Consider the following 21,765-nt stretch of genomic DNA (forward strand, 5'->3'; position numbering starts at 1 on the left):
CTATCCCATGCGTCCTGACTTTCCGCATAAGCCTACCATGGGGAATCTTATCAAATGCCTTACTAAATTCCATGTACACTACATCCACTGCTCTACCCTCTTCCACATGCTTGGTCACCTCCTCGATGAATTCAATAAGACTTGTAAGGCAAGACCTCCCCTTCACAAATCCGTGCTGGCTGTCCCTAATCAGGCAGTGTCTTTCCAGATACTCATAAATCCTATCTCTCAGTACCCTTTCCATTACTTTGCCTACCACCGAAGTAAGACTAACTGGCCTGTAATTCCCATGGTTATCCCTATTCCCTTTTTTGAACAGGGGCACAACATTCGCCACTCTCCAGTCTCCTGGTACCACCCCCGTTGACAGTGAAGACGAAATGATCACTGCCAACGGCTCTGCAATTTCCTCTCTTGCTTCCCACATAATCCTAGGATATATCCCGTCAGGCCCGGGGGACTTGTCTATCCTCAAGTTTTCAAAATGCCCAACACATCTTCCTTCCTAACAAGTATTTCGTCTAGCTTACCAGTCTGTTTCATACTCTCCTCTTCAACAATACGGTCTCTCTCATTTGTAAATACTGAAGAAAAGTACTCATTCAAGACCTCTCCTATCTCTTCCGACTCAATACACAGTCTCCCACTACTGTCCTTGATCGGACCTACCCTCGTTCTCGTGAGGCAACAGTACTAACCACTGTGCCACCGTGCTGCCCATAAGGCTGTTACTGAGGCATTTTGTGCAAGATCACACCTCTTCATCTTATTTTCCTGTAGTGAGGTCAGTGGTACAGCCCAAGAGGTAGGCCTTGTCAATATAACTGACTTTTCCCAAACTCAGTGCTATAGACTGTATATACATCATGTTGAGAGTGTCATGTCATAGTGCATCTGAATTCATTAAGAGGTCAATGTCCAAGTTATCTTTGATCATAGCTATCACATCTTAAAGCTCTTTGACAGGTACTCTAGAATCTGCCATGATACCCATGTCTTTGTTAGCTGTCTGATTCCTGCTTATTTCAAAGGGCGGAATACTATAAAAGGATGGCTGCTCGAAGGACAGGCCTATCCTTTTTGCTGATGACTTCATTGCACACACCCCTGACTGATGGCATGTAGATTTATTGCAGCCAATTTGTTTCTCGCCATGTCCATTTTGGAACAGATGATAGGCCTTCTCAAGATGAGATTCAGGTTCTTCTGAGGACACAGGTGGCACTTGTAACATTTCACTGTAAATAAATATAACATCTGTAAATATATATTTGCTCTATAGATCATCACCTGTCTGATCAGTTGTCATTTTAGCTCTTGGATCAAGAATCAAGTGACAAGGTGCTCTTCGTTAGTTCCCTTCAATACTAGAACCCTAAGGGAATGCTATTTTTTCCCTGTCTCCCATCAGAACGTAATGTGTTGTCATAGTCAGAGATCTAAAACACAGAAAAAGGTCTTTTGACCCATCAAGTCTGCGGTAGTCAAAACAACCACGTAATTGTTCTAATCCTGTTTTCCAGCTCTTGGTCCATAGTCTTGCATGCCTTACATCACAAGTGTACATCTAAAATGCTTCTAAAATATTATGAGAGTTCTGTCTCTACACTCTTACAGATAATGTGTTCCAGATTCCCAACAAGACTGACCCTGGAGGATCCCATCCATTCTTGCTCCAACCTGTCAACAATTTATAAAATATCCAGATTCAGTGATTTACAGACCAGTCAGAGCTACATTTCAGAACATGTCTGCTTTCATTGGAAAAAATATCCATAATATTTTAATGCTCAAAATTTTAAAAAAAAATTATTCAATCGGTACAAACTATTTCATTATCACTGATCAAAATTTCGTAGAACTGACAAAATAAGGGAACTAGCATTTTTCATATTTAAACTTTGGGAGTTAGCTTTTCTCAAGGTGACCAAAATCTTAAGAGCATTATAGCCAATGACTAAACTCTTGTTCATCAGCATTAAGAATTTCTTTCTATTCCTGTCTCTTGCATCTAAGTCACTATAGAATTTCATAAATAACCTTCAAATTTTCAGTATTTTTGTAAATTGTACTTTCTAAAACACAATGTAATTTTTTGCATACTTCAGTAAAATGTGCATTTCCACAATTAATTTCATTTTCTTGATACATTAAAATTTAGAAGTCCAAACATGAGGCAAAACAATACATTGAAGAATATTTTTTACATTATGAACATACAAACAAGGAACAAGAGTAGGCCATTATCAGCAAGTGAACAACAGAGCTAAGCAATCCCACATCCAATAGATCAAATCTAAGCTCTACAGTCTTTCAACACATTGTCGTGAGTGCTGGTGGACAGTTAAACTCACTGGAGGAAGAAGTTCTACAAATATCATGACCCTCCAATTATGGAATTTCACAACTCATTGATGCAAAAGATGGGGCTGAAGTATTTACAGAATTGTCAAATGGATAATCCACTTTAGTCCCCTGAAAAGTCCCCAGCATTATAGATACCAGTCTTTAGCCATTTTGATGACCCTATGATTTACTCCAAGTGATATTAAGACATGGTTAGAGGCAATGGATTGCACAAAGGCTATGGGCCCTGACAACATTCCAGCAAAAGTACTGAAGACTTGTGCTTTAGAACTTGCCACACCCCTGGCCAAGTTGTTCCAATGCATTTACAACACTGGGATCACCTGACAATATGAAGAATTGCCCGAGTGTGTCCTGTATACAAAAAAACAGGACAAATCCAACCTGGCCAATTGCTATCACCATTTTACTCCTGATCATCAATAAAGTGGTGGAAGGTGTCATTAACTGTGCTGTCAAGCAGCACCTGACCAGTAATAACCTGCTTGGTGACTTCCCGTTTGGGACCCTCCAGGGTCACTCAACTCTTGACCTCATTACAGATTTGGACAAACATAAACAAAAGAGCTGAATTCTCGAGGTGAGGTGAGAGTGACACCACTTGAAATCCATGTCACATTCAATTGTGTGCCATCAAGGAGCCCTAGCAAAACTGGAATTAATGGGTAATAGGGCAAAGTCTCTGCTGGTTGATATCATACCTGGCACACAGTTTCAAGTTGTGGTTCGTTGTTGGAGGATAGTCATTTCAGCTACAGGACATAGTTGCAGGAGTTCCTTCGGGTAATGTCCTAGGTTCAACCATCTTCAGCTGTTTCATCAATGACCTTCCCTCCATCATAAAGTCACAAATGGGGATGTTCGCTGATGATTGCTCAATGTTCAGCACCATTTGCCACTCTTCAAATACTGAAGAAGTCCATATGCAAATGCAACAAGATCTGGGCAACATCCAAGCTGGGCTGTCAAGTGGAAAGTAACATTTGCGCCACACAAATGCCAGGCAATGACTGTCTCCAATAAGAGACAATCTGACCACACCCCTTGACATTCAATAGCATTACCATCATTGAAACCCCCACAATCAAAATCGTTGGAGTTACCATTGATCAGAAATTCACTGTACCGCCACATAAAAATAGTTATTACACGAGCAGGTCAGAGGCTAGGAATATAATGGTGAGTAACTCCTCTCTTGACTCCCCAAAGCCTGCCCACCATCTCAGGAAGGCATTGGCCTCATGAAGCGATTGCTAGATTCTTAATCCAGTGACCCAGGTAATGTTCCCAAAATCCGGGTTCGAATGCCTCTGTGGTAAAAAGTGGGATTTGAATTCAATTTTTTAAAAATCTAGAATTAAGAGTCTAATGATGGCCTTGAAACAATTGTCAATTGCTGGAAAAACTCATCTACTTCACTAACATGTTTTAGGGAAGTAAATTACCACCGTTACCTGGTCTAGTTTATATGTGACTTCAGAACCATGGCAATGTGATTGACTCTTAGCTGCCCTCTGGGCGATTAGAGATGGACAATGAATGCTGGCTGAGCCAGTGATGCCCTCATCCTGTAAATGTTTTTTTTTAAAATCTACAAGGCAAAAGTGTGATGAAATACTCCACACTTGCTTGATGGTGCAACACTCAAGAAGCTTAACACAATCCAGAACAAAGCATCCCACTTGATAGGCAGTGCATCTACCACCAATGCTCAGGAGTAGCAGCAGTGTATACTATCTATAAGATGCACTGCAGAAATTCACCAAAGATCCTTAGACAGTACCTTCCAAACACGCAACCACTTCCAGCTAGAATAAGAAGGGCAGCAGATACATGGAAACACCACCACTGGAAGTTCCCTTCCACGTTACTCACCGTTCTAACTTGGAAATCATTGTCATTCCTTTGCTATCACTGGTTCAAAATCCTGGAATTCCCTCCAGAAGGGTATTGGCAACTCACCACCACCACCTTGAGGGCAACTAGGAATGGGCAATAAACACTGGTCAGATAGCAAAGTCCACATCCCATGAGTGAATAAAAGTGCAGTTGGCCTTTTGAGCCTGCTCTACTATTCGTTAAAATCCTTGCTGATCTGATTTTAACCTTAACACTTGCATACATCCAATACATTTTCAACCCTTTGGTGTTCAAAAATCTGTCTACCTCTAGCTTAAAAACATGTAAAGATTAAGCATCAGCTTTCTTTAAAGGAAGGGAATTCTAAAGGCACTCAACCCTCAGAAAATGTGTTTCCTTGTCCCTCCCCCTTTTAAACTGTCATCCCCTAGTTGTAGATTCTCCCACAAGAGGAAGCATTCTTTCAACAGCAACCTGATCAAGTCCCCTCAAAATCTTTTATGTTTCAATTAAGTCACCTCTGACTCTTCAAAGCTGCCGAGGATATAGTCCTAGCCTGTCTAATCTTTTATCATAGGTCAATTCACTCATTCCAGGTATTGGTCTTGTAAACATTCATAACTGCTATAATATCCTTCCATATGTATAGTGACCAGCATTGTACACAGCCATCCAGATGAGGTTTCACCAAGTCTTGTGTATCTGAAGCATAACCTCCCTACTCTTGCATGTAATTTCCTTCTCAATAAACCATGACATTCTCTTGGCTTACCTGAATACTTGCTAAACTGGCATACTAACTTCCTGTGATTCTTGCACAAGGACACCTAGATCTATCTGCATCTCAGAGTACTGCAACCTTTTACCAATTAGATAACTTGCTTCTTCTTTATTCTTTCTGCCAAAATGGACAATTTCACACACTCCTACATTGCAGTCCATTTCTCTCATCTTTGCACACTCACTTAACACATTCATATTCCTTTATAAACTCCTTATGTCCTCTACACAACTCGCTTTCCTACCTATCCTTGTGTCGTCAGCAAGTTTAGCTGCCGTTATTTGAATCCCTTATTATACTATATTTTCACTTTACACATTTAGGCTAAACTAATCAGTTGAAAGTCTGTCTCTCCACTAAAAGCTCTCCCCCTTAACTTCCCAAGGGAAATAAGTTTAGCGATTCCAACCAGTTTGTTATACTCCATTACCCCACACTACTCATAATTTGACTCCTGACTCAGAATAGCTGGTATTTAAAGTAAAAAGAATGAAACTGATATAGTAGAAGGTTATATTTTGAAAATGGGGATATAGTCCATGGTTAGAGTATTTTGAAGAGAGGAGACAATGCTATATCTGGTCATGTTGCTCTGCGGAGTGCTGGAAAGTACACAGTACACAAATAGGAAATATCTGCCTTTTCTAGGATATTTATCTTCCACTTTGAGCACATGATTCTTTTCTCATTACTTCCCTCTCCACACTCCCAAAAAAATCAGATTTGATAAATTGTTACAATCTGTAGTTTGTTTAAAAAAAAAAATTCTCCTGTCCATCCCTTTCTGCTTTGAAAAAACAATCCTGGTTTGTAAATTATATGTCATCCTATCAAATGTTAAATATTTTAATAGATTTTTTGCCATCATAGACTCAGTACCTTGAAATAGCTTATACAATATGCTAAAAATTATATGCAACCAATTTTTAATGTTTCTAAAATATGTCTATTCTTTTTTTAATGACTTCGAACCAGCAATACATCTGCAAATTTGGGTAATCTCTTTCAAAATATTGCAGTTGTGTCCATCATTTAGTTTTCAATGACAAATATTTCTTACCTGACAGTAAATTATTTCGTTCACTGATTAGAATTGAAAGCCTACATCATTATGCCAAGAACCGTCAGCCCTCCATACCCTCCAACAACAAAAAGTAGTTAGATGCTATTACTGTTTTAAAGAAGTACTAAAGTGGAAAGGATTGATGCTGATAAAACTCATTAATGTAATTCATATAAATACATGCATTCCAACATAGCCCACTGTTTTGAGGAGCAATCCAGACAATGTGTTCCAATTCATCAGGGCAGTTGAGAATGTGGATTCATATTTTTTTTAAAAATCATGGAAATGGCTCGTATTAATGAAAATGATCAAATTTTCACATTGTATCACAAAATCCACTGTTTCATTAGTGTCCAATAAGAATGTGTACCATCCTTATCCATTCTGACCTATATTTAAATCCAATTCCTGCAAACATGGCTGCATTCTTAAGTATTCTAGTGTAAAACTCAATTACGTCAAACCACTAAAGAGTTCAATTACTTTCTTCTCAAGGCAAGTAAAGATGGGCAGTAAATGCTGACCTAGTTGGCAGTGCCCACATATCAAGTATTTGTTTCTTTTAAAATCAACCAAACACAGTGTCTTCCACAAGGAAGGAAAAGGAATGTATTTATATAATACTTCACATGTCCTCAGGAGACTCCAAACTATTTCACAGTCTTATTATTTTAAATTTAGGCAATTTTCTCACAAACAACACTGAAATCATCGACTAGTTAATCTGTCTTTTGGTGGTATCCGTTGCCTTTCAACCATTTAAAATGAAAATGAGGCAGAGAGGTAGTAGAAGTTCTGAGTGAAATACAAATGAGTTGGAAAGTAATAACAGTATGCAAAATTCTGAACTTTTCTATAAGAATGAAGATAAAATTGTATCATCATTTGCACTTGATGGCAGAATCATTAGAAATGTTACATGTCTGCATCAGGTTTCCAAAATGATATAATGACTTTGTGTTTTGCCACCTGCTCCCTGTAATCTTGTATGTTTGTATTTAAATAATCAACTATTGCCACCTTTAATGCCTCAATTGAATCTGCCTCCACTACACTTCCAGGCATTACATTCCAGATTCAAGCCAGTGTGAAAAAGTTCCTTCTCATATTAGTGACTTCTTTTGCAAATCATCATAGCACTGCTGTATTACTCTTGACTTGCTTATGAGCAGGAACAGTTTCTGCCTGTCTGCACTGTCCAGACCTGTCATGATTTTGAAAACTTCAACCTAATCTCCTCTTAGCCGCCTCCTCTCTAAGGAAACAGTGTCAACTTTTCCAATCTATCTTCATGACAGAAGTTTCTCATCCTTGGAACCATTTTTGTAAACCCCTCACACACTTTCCAAACTTCACATCCTTTCTAAATTTGGCACCCAGAACTGGGTATTTAATTTGTGGTATAACTACCTTTATATAGGTTCAGCATCCCATTTATGCTATGCCGCTGTAAATATATCCTTGAATATTTTGTGCTTTATTAACCACCGCCTCCATCTGTTTTTCCATCTTTAATGATTTATGCACATATTGGCTCACCATGTTCTTTATACCATGTATATCATATATAGATAAATATGTGTACAATGCATTTCATGCAACTGCAGAATTTATCCTAAGATTCACTGTCTCAATTATTTAGTTATGAGTAGTTTGATGCTACTGAGGTAGAGTGCAGTTATGTAGTTGTGTTCATCTTTGGTCAGTGATGAGAAAGTTGAGTTAATTGTTATTCTAATTTTGTTCTAAGTTGCTACAGTTGTAGGTAACAAAGTGGGAGCATCAGCACTTAATGTGCTAACATATGTCAGACTATATGTAGATTGATCTATATGTGCAGTTTAATTCTCCAACATTTTTCCTCTTCTCAGGGTCACTATTGACCCATCAAAACGGCAGACTTCGAACAAATCAGTGCCCGCAAATACTCCTCCACAAGGATCAAAGACTGTTAGTAAGTCTTCAGCCTCTAAATCTTTCCTCCTCTTGACATTTATTTCTGAAATACTTTCTTTGCGCACTTATAAAACTCTTTACGTTTAGAATTCCTTTTTTCTTCCAGATCTCAGATCCAAAGGACTTTTCCACTGTCTATTAAAATACTTACAGTAGTAAGTCAAAGATCAGTACTTTAGACACTGTAATTTATATTGAAATGTTTTAGACAGTACTAAGAAATTTCTGCTTTAGAATATTGTAACAGTTAGACTTAACACATAATCACAACATTTGCATTTGAAAGCCTTGATGTGTTTTAAAGAGCTGGAATTCTTCCTTGCTGACATATCACTTTAGGATGAATTGAATGTTTCTCTGTTGAGAAACCATTTAACTTGCAATATATTGCTTGTTGGCACATTTTAAAAACTATTAGTCCTGAATGTGGACTAAAGGAAAATGTCTGTGTTCGGCTGTTAAGTGAAATGTAAGTTCAATGCAATTGAGTAATAACTTCATGGTAGATAGGATAGTGAAAAAGGTATTTGGTGTGCTTGCCTCTATTGGTCAGTGCATTAAGCATAGGAGTTGGGTGGTCATGTTGCAGCTGTAGAGGATATTGGTTAGGCCACTTTTGGAATACTGCATGCAATTCTGGTCTCCCTGCTTTGGGTAGGATGTTGTGAAACTTGAAAAGGCTCAGAAAAGGTTTACAAGGATATTGTCAGGGTTGGGGGTTTTGAGCTACCAGGAGAGGCTGAATTGTCTGGGATTATTTTCCCTGGAGGCTGAGGGGTGACCTTATAGAGGTTTATTAAATCATGAAGGGCTCTGGTAGGGCAAACAAATAAGATCTTTTCCCTGGGGTGGGGGAATCCAAAACTAGAGGGCATATAGTTAAGGTGAGAGGGGAAAAATATAAAAGGGACCTAAGGGGCATTTTTTTTCACGCAGAGGGTGGTACGTGTATGGAATGAGCTGCCAGAATTGGTGGAGATGTGCAATTACAATATTTAAAAGATATCAGGATGGGTATATGAATAGGAAGTGTTTAGAGGGATATAGGCCAAATGCTGGCAAATGGGACTAGATTTATTTAGGATATCTGGTCCGAAGGGTTTGTTTCCATGCTGTACATCTCCTATGACTCTATAATTATTCAGGAAATCTTTCTGAAATCTGTGTTTATTTAAGGAGTATACTTTTAGTTTCTTTATAAAAATGCACTTCTACCATGCACGCACTGAAAGAGAATCTGACCCATGTAATCTGTTTTGGAAGGAAAAAAATACTGTAACCTATCAACTGACTTGAAAATTGTTAGCACAAAATTAAGCAACAACTTTGCGTGTAAAACAGGTAGCTGTGTGCATCTAGAAACTGTACAGGAACTTCAGTCTTTATGACTCATCTCAGTTTTTGTTTTCTGTTAAGATTTAGATTTCCTATTTTCCCAGTGTAAAACTGGTGACTACTCCATTGTGTTTTTCAGTGACTTGCATATGTGAAATAATAAATGACTGTGAGGTACACAGAAATCTTATCATTGAATGGACTATTTCAGATCTGCTGAGTATGTGGGATGTCCTGAAAATTTTTTTTGTTTCTCAAATTAATTTTGGCATTCAAATCTAATATTAAGCTGCAGTGCAGATTTATTGAGTCTATAGGAATATCAGCAATCCTTACATTTTTATCTATGAGCCTGTGCATTGACTACAGTGTATCCTTTCTTAAAAATAATAACATGCACTTCCCTCAAAACATCATTGACAAATAGTATTCATTTAAGCCTGTTGAAAATGTATTTAGGTTAAAACTGCAAGTCAAATTACACTTCAGAAATTCCACACTATAACATTAATCCACATTGCTTTAAAATCAAATGATCCTTTTCTTTTTCCAACCTAGAATGTGACAAATTAAAATTTGGATTACAGGGGCTGCTTGTTAGCAAGTTTCATCTCGACCTCCGTAGCAAAGTTTTGTCTGTTGCTTTACTGATAGAAAAGGTGCTGCTGATGATGTTACAAAGAGTAAGGCTTGTAATGTCTTTTCATAAAAAGCTGGGGGAGTTCCTCATTCTTTGTGTAAATTTACTCACTAAATCTCAGTGGCAAAGGCTTTGAAATAATTTTATCTTACTATGTTGATTTCACAGATAAAATAAGCATTTTGTCATTTTAAATGGAATCTCAGTGTATGCAGGAATCTAATTAGCCTAGTCATTGATTTGATTGTATAGTACTCTGAGAGAAAGTGAGGGCTGCAGATGCTGGAGATCAGAGCTGAAAATGTGTTGCTGGAAAAGCGCAGCAGGTCAGGCTCTCCTTGGATGCTGCCTGACCTGCTGCGCTTTTCCAGCAACACATTTTCAGCTATAGTACTCTGAGACCACAAGATATCTGAGAGATTTTATAGTATTATTTAATTCTAATTAAATTTGAGCTAGTTTTCCAAGAAGTGTTCTGTTTACATTACTATCTTATTAAGTTCTGAGATGACTGTATTCAATCAATTAAAAGTAGCCGTGCATAATTCGATAAAATTATTAGACTTCTAAACTTTGAGTTTTATTGTGTTTGGCTTTGGCAGCTGGTTGTATTTAATGTTAAGAATGATAGTGATATTAGATATAGGAAACAGGGCTTTCATTTCAACATTGTGCTTGGATGGAGAGGATTTGGGATAATATGTTGTTGCACAGATTATGTCATTGAATCTGATGACTTCTAAGTTAATTACCATACAGATCAGGCAACAGGTTTTTTTACAGCAACTTTTTCATTGCTATGGCAAATCAAGTTTTAACATGTTAGTTGTACATTAGCAAATGTAATGAATCTGCCGTGATTGTCTTAATTCCTGACGTGTTGTTATGGTTTACAGAAAGGATTATCTGAGTAACATTGGGCAAATTATATTTCTTTCTCAATTCCTGTGTTAAAACCACTGAAATCCAAATATCCAAGATTTAATAGTTTATTTTGGAACCAACATGTTTTGATTCATTTTTATCCCATGCTTATTTTTCAAGAGGAGAGTTTGGAAATGAAGCACCATATGAGTGATGCATTACCTTGAAATCTATGGATTTTTAGAGAAAATTAGTTCCAGAACGATTAGTGTTTTGCATGTGTTTTAAGCTTTAATTAGAACAACTGAGTTTGTTTTGTGTCTTTGATCTTTTATCTTCTCTTGCACTTTACCGGTGCTCACCTTAAGTAAGCTTCTCACTATTGTGTAGTTTTGAATTGTACAGGTTATTTGTTTGCATGATGTGTGTATGATTGGAAGCTATACAAATATATTATTCTTGGTGTACCAACTTCTAAATTATGTGCTAAGTCAAAGCAATGCTTCTATATACATAAGTGGACAAGAAGTCAGTTAAAATAGGTTAATTTTTCAACAGGTGGAAGAAGTAAAACATTTGTTTGGCCAAACCAGAATTCTTGTAATCTCTTTGACCCAACTGTTTTCCATTATAAAAAGCAAGTGATCCTTGACTGTGTTCCCTGCCCAGCATTGACTCTCAACTTCCCAGTGACAAAAGTTCAGATCTCAAATATGATTTTGTATATGCAGCATTGCTTCTGGTCATCTCTGTAACTTTGTTTCTGCACTCTAGCTGCAAAATTCATCATTCCCTGACCCATCATCGACAACTTTTTGTCCCACTTTCTGGGATTCCCTCCAGTTCTGCATTAAGACCACAGCCCTCACACTTCCCGCCTCTCTCCTGTTTGGTGCCCCCTTTGCTCACTGATCATCTTGCTCACCATCTCCCTGCTCATTGCTTTTTTCCCTAACATTTCTATTTGCAGCTCCTCTCACTGTCTCACTCAAGATCTCAGACGTAAAACAGGTGCAGGCGTGGGAGATGGTGGGCGAAAGAGAACCAGGGATGGGGTTGATTGGGGAGGTGGGGGTCAGCAAGCAGGAGGATCAGGAAGACATGGCCAGCAGGATTTAATTTTTATACAAAGAGTTAGCATGTTGTGTCTATTTTTTAAAATTTATATTATTTTCAATATTATTTCATTTGCAAGAATGGAAATGTATGAATACATATTCGTTCAACTGAAAAGCGATATTATATCTTAATGCTTTTTCTTCTGACAGGAAAGATCTTCTAAAACTTAACTACAGATTTTTACTTTGGTTCTGCTCGGAAAATCTGATTTGCTTTATGCGTTTCATTTAGCATTGCACTTTGCAGAAATGCAGCAAGGACTTTAAGCAAGGAATTACTGTCCAAATATTTTAGGCTTACACTCCCATCAATTTTGTTTACCTTATTCCATCTTCCCTACAAAACACAAACATGATGACTTCTTCTTCAAACCACACCAGTTGAGGTTTGTAGAAAACAGTTCAGAAGGTTTCTCTTGTTGTAAGTGGCCTCTGCTCATGATAAAAGTGCAATTAGATAAAATCTTCTGCCATTGTAAGGAAATGCATGTTTCTGTCTGCATCAACATAAGTGATGAATTGGTTAGTCCTTGTGTGCAGTAGGTTATATAACACAAGCTTAAGAATTTTCTTCTTTCTTTAATTCCTTGTGCTTTCGGATTGCTTTCATTGAGGGTCCCAACTGAACCTGAGAGAAACGGGAGATTTGAGGGCTCAAGGTGAGAATGCTTGTATGTTTAGTAGGTTTATGTCAATGCGACCAAATATTGCGCTATCAAAAATGTTTTGTAGTCTCATTCCTGGAAAACATAATTTCAGGGAGTGTCGATACTTTTGATAAAGTTGTTGAAATATTGTTTGATATTTGATATATAGTAATATGCGATATTGTAAGAATAATAACAGAGATTTTGAAATTGCAATATAGTTCTCTCAGTAGGTTTTAAATATTTTATTGTTAACATTGGTTAATTTATTTAATACTTTTGGCCCAAAATTTGGGTCCCTTTTAGCACTTGAGCCCAAGATTCAAATTCGCTTTAGGTTGATTGTTTCGGGTGAAAGTTGTTTTTCATCCATTTGCTATCAGGAACGTATACCAAATTAGCCAATTTCAAAAGGGAGAGGCACGCTGAGCCAATCTATTCAAAGAGAAATGGTAATGTTTCAATCATGCTAATGAGGATGAAGTATAAAAACTTGTATTTAAGCTATGGAAGGGTAGCAGAACTGTACAGCTGACTAATGCTATATTAGGCAATCTATGCGCCAACAATATAGGTGTCCAAATACTGTTTTCCATTTTGAAAACCTTTATCCTGATGCTGATTAGTTTACAATGATCTTATGTATAAGCTTTTTATTGATCAAGAAAGAACAAGCACTCCCACAACATACATTGTAAAATTCTTTTACAGAAAGTAGGTTAAATTTTCTGTGAAAAATAATCAAAAGGTGAGATAACTGCATGATGGATGCAGTCAACGCAATAATCAGAAAGACGTAAATTTAATTTTTGAAAATACTGTTATGGTACATGGCATAGGATTTGCCTGCTGAGAACATCAAGCTATCTGTTATAATATTAGAATAGGTCCTTCCATCATACGATGTAACTGTTTATTAAATAGAATCGCAACAGTGCAGAAAGAGGCCATTCAGCCCATTGGGACCACGCCAACACTCTGAAGAGCATCCCACCCAGACCCCCACCATATCCTGTAACCCCACATCTGCCTATGGCTAATCAACCGAGCCTATACATCCCTGAATACTAGAGACAATTTCACCATGGCCAATTCACCTAACTTCCACTGTGGGAGAAAACCAGACCCCCCGGAGGAAACCCATACCAAAAAGGGGAGAATGTGCAAGCTCCACATAGACTGGAATCGAGGCTGGAATTTAACCTTGGTCCCTGGCGTTGTGAGACAGGAGTGCTTATCCCTAGATAGTTGAGGATGAAATTGGAGATTGATCATTAGCTGCTTGACAGTTTGACCTGAACACAGTCATATATCCAGAATTTTACACATACCTAATTAGATTGCATAAAAGAAGCAAGCAATTGTAATGCATCCCCCAATTAGCTGTATACTGCCCACTGTGGACTCGATACTGAATCATGCTGCTCACTACTGCTTGGGAGCAGTTTATGGTACTTGTTGGTTGCCTACCAAGGGCTCAAACCACGATTTTCAGTTATCTGATCACCAACCAGCAATCCTCCTTGGAGGATAGTGAGAAATTTGGAGCAAGGACTTGTCTGCCAATGGGAGATTGGAGCCAAGTGAATCTTCTCTGTACATACCTAATGCTCAATACCTGAGTCAAGCTGGTCAAGCCTTGCTCCATTGCAGTATTAGCAAGTGACTAGCAAACTTAGATTTTCAACAACATGTTGAAAAGTGGATTTGCCACCAGCATGTAGGGCACTTCACCTCAGTTCCACTTAATTCTACAAACTGAAACCCTAAGTAAGGCTTGAGTAAACTGGATGAACAGTGGAAGGCAAGAAGGGTGTTCTGCAAGAAGGGTGCACAATTTTCGCTTGTTAAATTCTTGCACACTTGACTAACACTATCTTTATCTGAGCTGAAAATGTGTTGCTGGAAAAGAGCAGCAAGTCAGGCAGCATCCAGGGAGCAGGAGAATCGACGTTTCGGGCATGAGCCCTTCTTCAGGAATCAGCCCTGAAGAAGGGCTCATGCCCGAAACGTCGATTCTCCTGCTCCTTGGATGCTGCCTGACCTGCTGCGCTTTTCCAACAACACATTTTCAGCTCTGATCTCCAGCATCTGCAGTCCTCACTTTCTCCTCCTAACACTATCTTTATACCATTCTTTTGATGTTTGGTAAGAAAGGGTGAATCCCTGAAATGAAAATTGACATCTCTATAACTTTCTCAACAATTTGGTTTGGAGAGGTTCTAAGATTATTATGGGTTTCTGTACATTTTAGATGGTAATGATAAAAAAATTATTTTGGAACTTGTATCTTATTATTAAAAGCCCTTATTTTACTGCTATTTGAAACTTGCTAATATAATTTTTGCTCCATCTAACTTTCTAGTTTTTTTTTAATATGTTTTAACTGTGACTCGGAACACAATTCCACCTTATGGGCACAGCTGATTAGTCATTTTTTGCTTTTAAAATCTTTACACAAAAGACTAAAATGTTACTTGTTTAGAAAGATTATTGATTGACAGTTGGATATTACAAATCAATTGATGCAGAACTGCATTCCATTTTTTTATACATGAATCTGAGATTTTGCATTAAATTTTACATTAGCAAATTAAACATTGGTGATATACTGCATATATAAAACCAAGATGGGCATCTGCAGATTGAAGTGTGCAGTTTGTTACACGTTTCTACATTGCAATCCTGCAGAGATAGCTCCACGTCAAAGTGTTTCTTTTGAATTCATTTCCTCATGTTTTAATGTTAGGATATGCAAGCAGCATTCACTTTTGTCCCAGAAAAATCACACCATGCTAAGTTTGATAACATTCCCATGGCTGCAGCAGTTTTTATAAAATTGGCATTGCGCCATATTGGCGTTTGACATTCTTGCACAGAGCTCAAGTAGTGTCAGATGATCGTTGAGTTGGACTCCCGTTACTTAGCTTTTGCATGCTCAGATCACTGACTTTAGGTTATGTCACCACTTTCAATATTTATCCAAAATCTTTTTGCAGTAAAAATGCAGCAATCCAAAAGTAACATTGCAGATTATGCTAAATTAATAAAGCATAATTCAAATTTCAGTTACATGTTAAATAAAGTATCTGTTCATGTTTTAAGAGATCAGGTAAATTATTTTTCAGAAATATCACACTGCAGAGATTGAGAAACTAACTAACAACACAGGTTCGACTTCATGCATGCTTTTTGACAGACTGCATGTATTTATAAAATAGAGAACAAAAATAGAAGCAGCAGTGTGTAGTTCCATGTTCTGTTATTTGGCTGCTGAATTTTCTTTTTGTTTCCTGCAGTCGCAATGTATCTGGGGATCAAAAAGACGAAATCAAAGAAGCAAAGCCCCGTTCACTCCGATTTACCTGGAGTATGAAAACGACCAGCTCCATGGATCCCAATGACATGATGAGAGAGATCCGAAAGGTTCTTGATGCAAACAATTGTGATTATGAACAGCGTGAGCGTTTCTTGCTCTTTTGTGTCCATGGCGATGGTCATGCAGAAAACCTTGTACAATGGGAGATGGAGGTCTGCAAACTGCCAAGACTGTCACTTAATGGAGTTCGTTTTAAGCGAATATCAGGAACATCCATAGCTTTTAAAAATATTGCTTCCAAAATTGCCAATGAATTAAGGCTGTAAAATATGGCTAAGCTATAGTTTCAGGCGACATTTCATGAGTGTTTTTTTCTGAACACTGGTGGAAATTTATTGAAGAAAATGTATAGGATAATGCTTACGCAATAACTACTGCAATTTCAGATCATGGTATTGGAAAACAGTGGAAATTCACAAGCTGCTGAGGGGATGGGGAAGTTGATCAAAGAATAGATTTTCTTTTTATAAAAGTGCACTACAGCAGTCAGTATCCTAATAACTGAACAGCTTGCCCCTTCATCTCAGTTACTTCACGTTTGTAATTGGCTTAGAGTCAGTTGCTTGTAAAACAAACTGGAAATGATTCATCCTGTGTAGGTATGATCCGTGTATGTATTAAAAAAATGTTCCAACAAAATCCTTCTCTTTAAAATGTTGTTGAATTGAGAGACCTGTTTTCAAACCTGTATATCTTCCACTGTTAGTACTGATTCAGGTGCTTAGCTTTTCAAAGACAACGAATTGTAAGAAACAAATAAACTCATTTTCCATCAGTTGTGTTTAATGGCCTTCTGACAATGGAGGTGTGTACCTATGAGCTAGTTGTTTCTGTAAAATATATTATAAAGCAAGAAATTCTGCTAATGGAAGAAACCTATCAGCTGTATTTAGGCCTGTGATGATATAAATTACCTGTGTTAAGCCAGGGGTGCTGTGATTTGGAAATGATTTAAGTACTGTAGATCACAGATGCTAAACCACACTTAGGATCTCTTTATTGTAGAAAATATCACCATCTAAGACTGTTCCTTAATCAATTAGGACATAAAATTATATGTTTATTGTTTGAGTTTCTTTACAGTAAAGCTTAGATTGGAAACAGTTTTGTTCGGCCGTACTTTATTTAGCTGTAATTATTGTTAATAAGAATACAGTCTGTCCTCCACACATACTAGCTAAGTAAAAATGTCTTGAGTCTGTAATTTAACATTTGGCAGTATGGGACAATATTCATTTAAGTATGCGGTTTTTGTTTTTTTTCCAAACTATCAGCACTGTCCTTTGGAATGTAAATAATGTAACTTAGTTTGCGGACAGTATCATACTGTTATACAGTTTTTTTTTCATTTTTTTAATGTTCTGTAATGAGCCAGGAGTTACAAATCAATGTAAGTTGTCAACATTTCAGGTTCACAACTCTTCATTAAAGGAAAAGAAACTAAAATGTATTTCTGAAATGTCACATATCAGTTTACTCACTGACAAATATGCACATAAATATATACACATATATACAATGTCTATCAGCCTATTAGCTATAAATATTTTATTCCTTGTATTTTTCCATTTTACACCAATGATTCCGTCCAAGTATGTTGCTGTTTAGTCCACTAGCAACTAAGAATAGTATACACATGGATTGACATAAATCAAAACTAGTGAAATGGAAGGTCAAACCTTTTTGCTAAGTTTTTCCACTCATGTAATTCAAATACCAGAAAATAAATTCTTCTCCATGTATAATGCACAAAGCACTGTATTTTTACAAATATTGTAGTCAAGTCACCTCACATTCTTTAATATAATTCTAAACTACTGCTCAGTCTTTTGCTCAAATCTGACAATAGTGGCTTGTTTACTGTGGAGTTCTTCTTTGGAATGACACAATTTTTAATATCTTTATTTGTTCACAGCTGAAAACTTACATCTAGGAGCCATTAGTCCTTCAATTCTGTGATCATTTGGATCAATACATTTTACATTATCTTTTACATTTGCATTGTAGTGTTGAAACAAAATCCTTCAGAATGTATAAACTTTCTTATTTATCAAGGATCACATCCATATCTCCCATATCATCCTACAGGAAATTATTTTTTCACCTGTAACAAGTACAGAATGTTATCTCTAAGGGTTAAAGAAGAAACATTTGAAGTAAGAACAATTGATGCAAGCTGAAGATGATTCATAGCCAGAAAATCCTTGCCAGCTAAGAGTCTTGTTTAAAGCATTTCTAGGGACCAACCTGAATTTTATCAATGTATTTTCAGAGACAGTCTCCTCATGAAACTAAGTGTGGCAGCCACTAAGTTTGTAAAGTGACAGAGATCTCTAGCATGTTACGACACAGGGTGAACCCCTCTACTAACTTAAACCTGACACACAGAAAATCTTCACCCCGTGCTGTAATTGTGAAAATTCGAGAGGCCAGCACTATCCCAAAGGTCACTATTTAAAGTAAATATTAACAACTTTTTGTTTTAAAGTCTAACAGAGAATAATTAACTAATAATTTACAACTCCTTTCTCTAACCTATCTATTACTTTCCCTTCTTTAATACTGGTCTGATAAAAACCCCGATTAAGGTTTACCAGAAAATTCAAATTTCAAAACCAGATAGCTGTTAAATCTTTTTATATCTTCTTCTGTCTTCTACTTAGGGTTTCTGTTTCACTGGTTGTTGATCGCCAAAAGTACCTTTAAGAGAGCTATTCTGTGGACAGTCTGTATATGTTGGTGGCTTGACAGTTCTCCCCCAACTGTTCAATTTTTCCCAGTCTTATACTCCAAAGCATTGGATCATTTCATTGGTTTTAATATTGTCAAAACACCAAATTGAAACTTGATTGGGGTTTAGTATCGGGGCATAATTTAAACTGGCTGAATTTGAATTTGTTTTTGTCTCATTGCAACCCTGATTACTACTAGCTGTTGGACCAAATGTTACATTGTAAATTCTCCAGCACTCTGCTTACTAAGTGCTTCAACTCTCTTAAAGGTACAGTACCCCTTACACCTTCATAACAAGCATGTAACTCATAACCAGAAGGAGCTATCATAGTACAGTTGGAACCCCTAAGCAATAGTCTTCCAAGAACCAAACACTTAAACTGATGAAGGTTATCAAATGCTGCTGGAAATGCATTGTAAATATCATCCTGCAGAGTATAATTTCCCTTACAGACCAAAGTGGCACAAAGAGTTTGTGAAACCAAAACACATCTCCAGCATAAATAAAACCATACACCTTCACCTCGGTATTGAATAATCCTAGTGGCTTGCAGAAAAGTTTAACCTTTATTTAGCTCTGAAAATCTAAACTGTTCACGAAGAATCTGGAATGGTAAAAAAAGCCAGAAGAAGACCGGATGCTGTAATCCGAAACATTACAGGAATTGCAGAAAAAGCTCAATCAATAGGTGTTGCAGCATCTGTAGAGAGATATCAGAGTTAATGTTTCAGATCAAGTGAACCTTCCTCAGAAGTGGGGAACAGTTCTAAGGGTCACTTGACCTGAAACAGTAACTAACTCTGATTTCCCTACACTGGTGCTGCCACACCTGAGCTTTTACCAGCAATTTGTGTTTTTGACATAAGAATTTGGACAAGGATTTCATTTTATTGAAAACCTGGTGGAGTAGTACAATTTTCTAATCTACGTGGTATGGAATAGGTTGTCTGAGGGAGAATTCCTCTCTTTCCACCTCCCTCCCCCCAAAATTGTTTCTTATCAAATATGTTTCCAGCTTTCCATCCTGTTAAGTACTTTGAGTAAATGCAGAACTCCTCCAAAAATGTGAACTCTGCCCAAGTTATGAACAAATTTCTTCACGCTAACTGAATTATTTTAAAAGTAGCCACTTTTTGCAACAATAATTTTAAAAGTCCTTCAAGCAATGACGTTTGACTATAGATAATTATAGCTGGTAAATGTGATGGCTTTGCACAGAATCTGAAAGCTAAAACTTTAAATGGAACCCCCTTAAATAGTTCTGAAAAGGGTAAATCTTTCCCTTCCTAGTTATCCATTTGTTGTTCATCTATTGAAAGTGACAGATTACCAATATAATATAAGCTAACTTTGTGGAACCTCCAGATTGCAGGTCAAATCTGGCTCAGTCTATGGTTTTAAAATCTCAGAATCAGAATTGTTATGGCAGGAAGAGGCCATTTGATCTATGGCACTCACACCATTCTTCAAACGCGCATTGTTCCCTTGGGAAGTTTTACTGCTTTCTCTCCTTGCACATTCTTTCTATCCAAATAATCATCCAATGTCCTCTTGAATGCTGCAATTGAATCTGCCTCCACCACAATTCTAGGCAATGCATTCCATACCCTAAATAATTACTGAGTGTACAAGTTTTTTCTCATATCATCCTTGCTTCTTTTGCACATCTCTTTACATCTATACCATCTTGTTTCTTTTACGAGCAGGAAGCTTTCTCCTCTTTACTGTATCCAGCCAGCTCATGATTTTGAAAGCCTCAATTAGATCTCCTTTCAGCCGCCTTCCTTCCAAGGGGGCCGGACTGAACCTTTACAATTTTTCCTCAACTGAGATTTCCCATTCCAGGAACCATTCTTTTCTTCGCTTCTGCACTCTCTAGTACATTTGCATCTTATCTAAAATGTAGCACTCGTGCTTTAATAATATTCATGGCATGCTATTCTGTCACTCCCTTAAATTCTATTATATTTAAAATAGTGATGGAAAAGGATAGACCAGATCTAAAAGTTAAAGTTCTAAATTGGAGAAAGATCAATTTTGATGGTATTAGGCAAGAGCTTTCAAAAACTGCTTGGTGCCAGATGTTCGCAGGTAAAGGGACGCCTGGAAAATGGGAAGCCTTCAGAAATGAGGTATCGAGAATCCAGAGAAAGTATATTCCTGTTAGGGTGGAAGGAAAGGCTGGTAAATATAGGGAATGCTGGATGACTGAAGAAATTGAAGGTTTGGTTAAGAAAAAGAAGGAAGCATATGTAAGGTATAGACAGGATAGATCGAGTGAATCCTTAGAAGAGTATAAAGACAGTAGGAGTATACTTAAGAGGGAAATCAGGAGGGCAAAAAGGGGACATGAGATAGCTTTGGAAAATAGAATTAAGGAGAATCCAAAGGGTTTTTACAAATACGTTAAGGACAAAAGGGTAACTAGGGAGAAAGTAAGGCCCCTCAAAGATCAGCAAGGCAGCCTTTGTGTGGAGCTGCAGAAAATGGGGAGATACCAAACGAGTATTTTGCATCAATATTTACTGTGGAAAAGGATATAAAAGATATAGACTGTAGGGAAATAGATGGTGACACCTTGAAAAATGTCCATATTACAGAGGAGGAAGTACTGGATGTCATGAAATGCCTAAAGGTGGATAAATCCTCAGGACCTGATCAAGTGTACCCTAGAACTCTGTGGGAAGCTAGAGAAGTGATTGCTGGGCCACTTGCTGAGATATTTGTATCATCGATAGTCACAGGTGAGGTGATGGAAGACTGGAGGTTGGCTAATGTAGTGCCACTGTTTAAGAAAGGTGGTAAGGACAAGCCAGCGAACTATAGACCGGTGAGCCTGATGTCAGTGGTGGGCACGTTGTTGGAGGGAATCCTGAGGGACAGGATGTACATGTATTTGGAAAGGCAAGGACTGATTAGGGATAGTCGACATGGCTTTGTGCATGGGAAATCATGTCTCACAAACTTGGTTGAGTTTTTTGAAGAAGTAACAGAGAGGTTTGATGAGGGCAGAGCAGT

The 21,765-nt window shown here is 37.5% G+C and overlaps 1 protein-coding gene across 16 annotated transcripts in view; it reads left to right on the forward strand.

The window, feature by feature from the left end:
- mark3a (MAP/microtubule affinity-regulating kinase 3a) overlaps window positions 1-17,761 on the forward strand; it is a 175,131-nt gene extending 157,370 nt beyond the window's left edge. For 5 of the 16 annotated variants that reach the window (XM_043697487.1, XM_043697488.1, XM_043697489.1 and 2 more), the window contains 2 exons: window positions 12,602-12,646; window positions 15,934-17,761. In XM_043697487.1, coding sequence (XP_043553422.1) covers window positions 12,602-12,646; window positions 15,934-16,279 — 391 coding nt within the window. In that variant the 3' untranslated portion in view covers window positions 16,280-17,761. Of the gene's footprint in view, window positions 1-7,945; window positions 8,029-8,136; window positions 8,186-12,601; window positions 12,647-15,933 lie in introns of those variants that run through there. The other 11 variants (XM_043697492.1, XM_043697494.1, XM_043697502.1 and 8 more) reach the window with 5 other exon arrangements.
- Window positions 17,762-21,765: the final 4,004 nt, after the last annotated feature.

Source organism: Chiloscyllium plagiosum, chromosome 10 (genome assembly GCF_004010195.1).
Source record: "Chiloscyllium plagiosum isolate BGI_BamShark_2017 chromosome 10, ASM401019v2, whole genome shotgun sequence".
Taxonomy (NCBI): Eukaryota; Metazoa; Chordata; class Chondrichthyes; order Orectolobiformes; family Hemiscylliidae; genus Chiloscyllium; species Chiloscyllium plagiosum.